The sequence below is a fragment of the Triticum urartu genome, chromosome 3A, assembly GCF_056163025.1.
Source record: "Triticum urartu cultivar PI428250 chromosome 3A, HENAU_Tu73, whole genome shotgun sequence".
NCBI lineage: Eukaryota > Viridiplantae > Streptophyta > Magnoliopsida > Poales > Poaceae > Triticum > Triticum urartu.
This window is the reverse complement of record NC_141875.1, coordinates 663,407,732-663,413,731: the sequence shown is the minus strand read 5'-3', so window position 1 is coordinate 663,413,731 and position 6,000 is coordinate 663,407,732. Positions and strand designations below refer to the sequence as shown.

The following is a 6,000-nucleotide window of genomic DNA, read 5'->3' as shown; positions in this document are numbered from 1 at the left end:
CAGGGAGCCGCTGCAGGGCCGGCCCCGCGAACCCGCCTACTGATGCCACCCATCTTTTTTTGTCACATTTTTCCTTATTTTTAAATAATCTACATATATATATTACAAAATATATTTTATATAAAATTAAAAAAGTTAATAGTGCATTTGAAAATTGTTAAAGATGAATAGAAAAATGTTAGTCATGTGTACGAAAAATGCTTGTGACAATTAAGAAATTTCCACATGTTAAAGAAAATGTACGTGCGATTAAAAAAGTTTACATCATGTACAAAAAAAACTCGACTAATTCAAGAAAATCTTTTCGTACAATCAAAAAATGTGCGTACCATTTAAAAAAAGTTTACAAGTTAAAAAAATGCTTCCCTGACTTTTTAAAAATAATTGTATACAATGTGAAATAAAATCTTTGCGTTGTGTATAAAAATGTTTCATACCCTTAATGAACGTACATGACGTTTTATAGGAAAATTCTGCCGATATATAAAAATGTTCATGACGATAGAAAAAAATGCTTATATAACGTAATAAAAGTTTCCATAGGTTAAAAAATGTTTATTTCTACAAAAAAATTACAACATGTATTTAGATAATTTTTATTCAAAACATGTATGTTTGAAAATGTACATCATGTATTTGGAAAATGTTGAATCATAAGAATGTTTCACGTGTCCTCTAAAAATGTACATTGCGTACTGAGAAAAAGAAAGACATCTGTGGAAATTGGAAAAAACCCAATAAAAACCGACAAAAAAAGAAAAACAAAAGAAGACAAAGAAAAGAAGAAAGAAACCAAAGTATAACAAAAGAAAGAAAAAAACAAAGGAAACCAAAGCAAAATGAAGAAAAATAGAAAAAGCAAATGAAACCGGGCCGTTGCAGGGACGGCCCAGTGAACACGCCTGCTTACGTCACGCATCTTTTTTCGTCACATTTTTGTTAATTTTTTGTATTTTTAAATATTCCTCGTATATATTACAAAAACTATTTTTGTTTAAAATTGAAAAATGTTAATATAGCATTTGAAAAATGTTAAACATGAATAGAAATATGCTAGTCATGTGTACAAAAAATGCTTGTGACATTTAAGAAATTTCCACGTGTTTAAAAAATGTATGTGCCATTTAAAAAAGTTTACATAATGTACAAAAAATACTCAACTAATTCAATAAAATATTTTTATATAGTAAAAAAATACGTACCATTTTAAAAAAACTTCACAAATTTGAAAAATGTTTCCCTGAAAATTTCAAAATAATCGTATACAATGTGATAAGAATCTTTGCGTTCTTAAAAAATAGGTTTCATACCATTAACGGACGTACGTGACATTTTGTAGAAAAATTCTGTTGATATACAAAAATGTTTATGACAATTAAACAAATGCTTATCTACCGTAGTAAAAATTCCCGTAGGTTAAAAATGTTTATTTCTATTAAAAAGTACAACATATATTAGGAAAAGTGTCCAAAACATGTATTTTTTAAATGCACATCATGTATTTGAAAATTTTCCTATCATAAAAATGTTTCACGTGTGCTCTACAAAATGTACATTGTATACCGAGAAAAAGAAAGGCATCTGTGAGAAAACCCAATAAAAACCAACAAACAAAGAAAAACAAAAAAAGGCGAAGAAAAGAAGAAAGAAACCAAAGTTTAACAAAAGAAAGAAACCCAGAACAGAAACAATGAGAAAACTGAAGCAAAATGAAGAAACAAAGAAAAGGCAAATAAAACCGGTGAAGTGACAAATGAAACAAAAGAAACGAAAAAAAACATAGTAAAACCGGGCCTTTTTTAGGGGTGTAGCAAACCGACCTACAGCGCGCAGCGTACAAAACCTCGCTACTGGGCCGGCTCGCTAGACGTCGCCCGAAGACGATTCCAATTAGGATTCGGTACTTCCTAAAAAAAGACGCCGATAACTGTCACACGTGTGGACGTTAAGAAATCTACCCACATGTTCTGTGTGGTGTCTAAGAGGACCAGCCCACACGTCTGTATGTGGGCAAAACAATTAACACACACGCCTCTTTTTTTTCCTCCCGGTCCCTCTTACACGCGTGCGTGTGGGCGAAATAGATAACGCTCACACGCCCGGTACGTCAGGCCTCGTACCTCGTGGTCCCGCGCGCCCCACGTGACACTTTACCGCGCGCCCCGCAGTTGCCATGGGCCAGACCCTCGTCCATGTTCGTTTAAGTGCAATTGCCATGTCGCTGAACTACGGTTGCCATGTCGAACAACTACAGTTGCCATGTTTGCTCAACTGCAGTTGCCATCTCAGGTCAAAGTTCCAGATTGCCATTTTTTGGACAACTACAGTTGTTGCCATGTGTGGTCTGGTCTACTGCAGTTGCCATGATTTCAAAACTTTAGGAGTTACCACCTACTAATACTAGGCAGTTGCCATGTAGCGCTACAAAAAAAGGCATGGCAATAAACATGTTCGGGTAAAAGAGAGAGTTGCCATGTGCTCACAAGCACGCTAGGGCAGTTGCCATTTAAAAAGAAAGAGTTGCCATCTGCTTACGTGCACGCTAGGGCAGTTTGCCATGTATCATGCAAAACATATGGCAACTGGCATGTTCGGGTAAAAAAAGAGTTGCCATCTGCTTGCAATCATATTAGGACAGTTGCCATGTACACTGGAAAACGCATGGCAACTGACAGCTTGGGTGTGGGAGAGGAGGCGGGTGTGTGGGCGAGATGGCAAATGCCCACACACCAGCCCTTGCGCGTGACTGAAAAACTGGTGTGTGGGCGAACTGCTAAACGCCCACACACCGGCCCCTCCGTGTGGTAAAATGGACGTGTGGGCGACCTCTCTCACACACCACACACGCGAGTTGTCCTACGTGACATACAAAATCAGCTAATTCGTGTCAAGATTCGTGCAGAAATTACTGGACGGTGATGAAGACGTGTGGACGAGTTGGCTAACACCCACATGTGTGGGCGTTAACATTTTCGAAAAAAGAACTTAGGGCTCCGTGCGGGTGATATATATCCTGAAAAAAAGGTACAGAGGCCTGCCTAACAGAACTCGATCTGGCTGGATGGCGACGACAGCCGCTGCGCCGGACCGGCTCTCCGAACTCCCTGACGACCTGCTCATCCGCATCCTCTCCTTCGCCCCGGCACGTGAGGCCGCCAACACCACCGCGCTCTCCCGGCGATGGCGCCGCCCGCTCTGGCTCGACACCGGCGCCGTCAACCTCGACTACCGTTCCTACGCCACCGGCGTCGGCGGCGGCGATACTCTCAGGCGTCGCATGCTGGACGACATGATAAACGCGAACCTTGCGTTCCTCGGCTCCCGCGGCCACGGCCCCAACAAGTTTACCTTAGTCGTGAGCTATGGCACCGGTTTCACCACGCGCGACGACGACACCTTGCACGCCGCGTGCAGCTCGGAAGACGCCGAGGAGGAGTTGGAGGAGGAGGAGGAGTCTGCGAGCCTCGATGAGGATGTGTGCATAGTGAAGGACCTCTCCGAGGCAGAGGAGTTCCGGCTCGAGTGGCTAGACTACGGGAGGTGCATGATCCCCTACTGCACGGGCTGGCTGCCGTTCCCCGCTCTCCGAGTCCTCGAGCTCACCGGCTACTCTCTCCAGCCCTGTCCGGACCTCACGTTCCCGTGCCTGGAGGCGATGCGGCTCCGGCGGTGCCGCACGGACTACGCGACGCTCCAGGACATGATCTCCGCCGCGCCCAAGCTCGCTGACGTCCGCCTTGAGGACGTGAGGTTCGTGAACTCGCAGCTCGAGTACCAGATCCGAATCCGATGCCCGGCGGTCACCGTCATCCTCATGGCCAACTGCAACTTCGGGTACCTCAACTTCGACGCATGCCGCGTCGAGCTCGACGCGCCGCGCCTCCGCCGCTTCTACTACACCGTCGTCGCCTTCCTAGGCAGCTCCTTCTCCTTCGACTCGCCTATGACGCACCTGGAGGAGGTCCACCTGGCGTTGCACTCCCCGGCGGCGTGGCCACGGAGTCGCTCCATGCTCTATTCTATTTACCACGTTAGGGTTCTCAAGCTCACGGTCTACTCCATGGCCGACCTCGCCCGTCGTCGCCGGCGCTATGTCGGTAACTTTCTACAAACTCGAGCGGCTCGAGATTGAAGAGCTCTGCGGGTGGTCTATCCAGAACCACGGCGTCGCCGCGGTGAGGGCCGTTGTGAGCCTGCTGCGTTGCTGCACCGTGTGCACGAGCTCCGTGTTAAAGTGTATATTGTAAATGTATGTAGGGTATGTGTATAAACCGAACATACGAAGATAAGGGCGCGTTACGTTGTTGTAATCCGGTTGTTAGAGTAGTTACAGATGATCTCGTATATCTCTTGTATAGATCATTACTTGGAGATCAATCTACCAACTACCTAACAACCAAACCCTGTAATCTTTGTGCCTATATAAACACGCAGTGCGTCCCTGCTAAGGCATACGCTTCACGCCACTTTTACATGGTATTCAGAGCCTATCTCCTCTAGCACATCCTCCCTGCGCCGCCATGGCTTCCTCAAGCACCGTCGCCGCCGCTGCATCCGTCCTCATCCCCATAGCTGAAAAGCTCCACCGCTCCAACTTCAATGTCTGGCGTGCGCAAGCCCTAGCCACCATCCGAGGCGCCCAGCTTGTCTCCTATCTCGACCCAGAGAGGGAGATCCCGGCGCCCAAGCTTGCTGACAAGGAGGGCAAGCCCACCGACGTGCCTAACCCGGCCTACGAGATCGACAGGGCACGGGATTCTCAGGTTCTGAGTTTTTTTGTTTAACTCCATCTCACCTCCTGTGATGGTTCAGATTGCAAACTGCACCACGGCGTCAGCAGCATGGACTGCTATCACGGAGATATTCATCTCCCAGACGCAGGCGGCCATCGTCAACACGAGGATCGCCCTCTCCACCACCAAGAAGGGGAACTCCACCATCGCCGAGTACCTTGGCCGCATGAAGGCCCTTGGCGATGAGATGGCTGCCATTGGCAAGCCGCTCACCGACGACGACATGGTGTCGTACATCCTCGCCGGACTCGACTTCGACTACATGTCCTTCGTCTCCTCCGTCTGCGCCAGGACCGTCCCCATCAAGCCTAACGAGCTCTACTCCCAGCTGATCAGCTTCGAGAGCCGTCTCGCCATGTTCGAGGGAAACTCATCATCATCCCACTCCTCCGCCAACGCCGCTTCTCGCGGCGGCCGTGGCTTCACTCGTGGAGGCCGCGGCAGGAACGGAGGTGGCCGTGGCCATGCTGGCGGCCGTGGCAACGGAGGCAACGGTGGCCGTGGCAACGGCAACGGTCACGGTGGGCGTGGCCATGCAGGAGGAGGCGGCCGCGACGAGCTCCCTGAGGTGTTCTGCCAGATCTGCAAGAAGCCAAACCATACGGCCATTGAGTGCTACCGGCGCTTTGACATCGCATTCACCAAGGAGAAGAGTGCAAGCGCCGTGGCCAACTCATCCTATGGCGTCGACATCAACTGGTACGTCGACACCGGCGCCACCGATCACATCACCGGCGAGTTGGACAAGCTCACCATGAGGGAGAGGTACAACGGCCATGACCAAGTGAACATGCCCAACGGGTCAGGTATGAAAATTACTCATGTTGGTCAAGCTTATGTTCGTACTCCCACTCGCAATCTTCATCTAAAAGATGTCCTTTATTCTCCCAAAGCCACAAAAAATCTTGTCTCTGCCTATCGTTTATCTCAAGATATTCATGTGTTCCTTGAAACTCACCCTCGCTTCTTTTTTATCAAGGACAAGGCAACGAGGAGCACCCTCCTCCAAGGCAGGTGTAGAGCCGGCCTCTATCCCCTATCATCAGCTTCGTTACACTCGGGCAGGCAAGCTTTCGGCGCCACCAAGATATCTCCTTCAAGGTGGCACACTAGATTAGGTCATCCATCTTTGCAAATCGTCCAGCACGTTCTTAGGCAGAATAAAATTCCTTTTTCCAATCAAGAGTTGAATAAAGAAGGAGTGTGT

General features: G+C 47.6%; 1 protein-coding gene across 1 annotated transcript; it reads left to right on the top strand.

Annotated features, from left to right (window-relative positions):
• Nucleotides 1-3,061: 3,061 nt before the first annotated feature.
• LOC147981190 (F-box/FBD/LRR-repeat protein At5g22700-like) lies at nt 3,062-4,132 on the top strand. The gene has a single exon (XM_087515891.1). It carries the CDS (start codon nt 3,062-3,064, stop codon nt 4,130-4,132), a length of 1,071 nt encoding a protein of 356 aa, XP_087372017.1.
• The last annotated feature ends 1,868 nt before the right edge of the window (nt 4,133-6,000 follow it).

Coding starts and splice junctions, on each gene's coding strand:
- LOC147981190 (XM_087515891.1), top strand. CDS start 3,062: ATGGCGACGACAGCCGCTGCGCCGGACCGGCTCTCCGAACTCCCTGAC.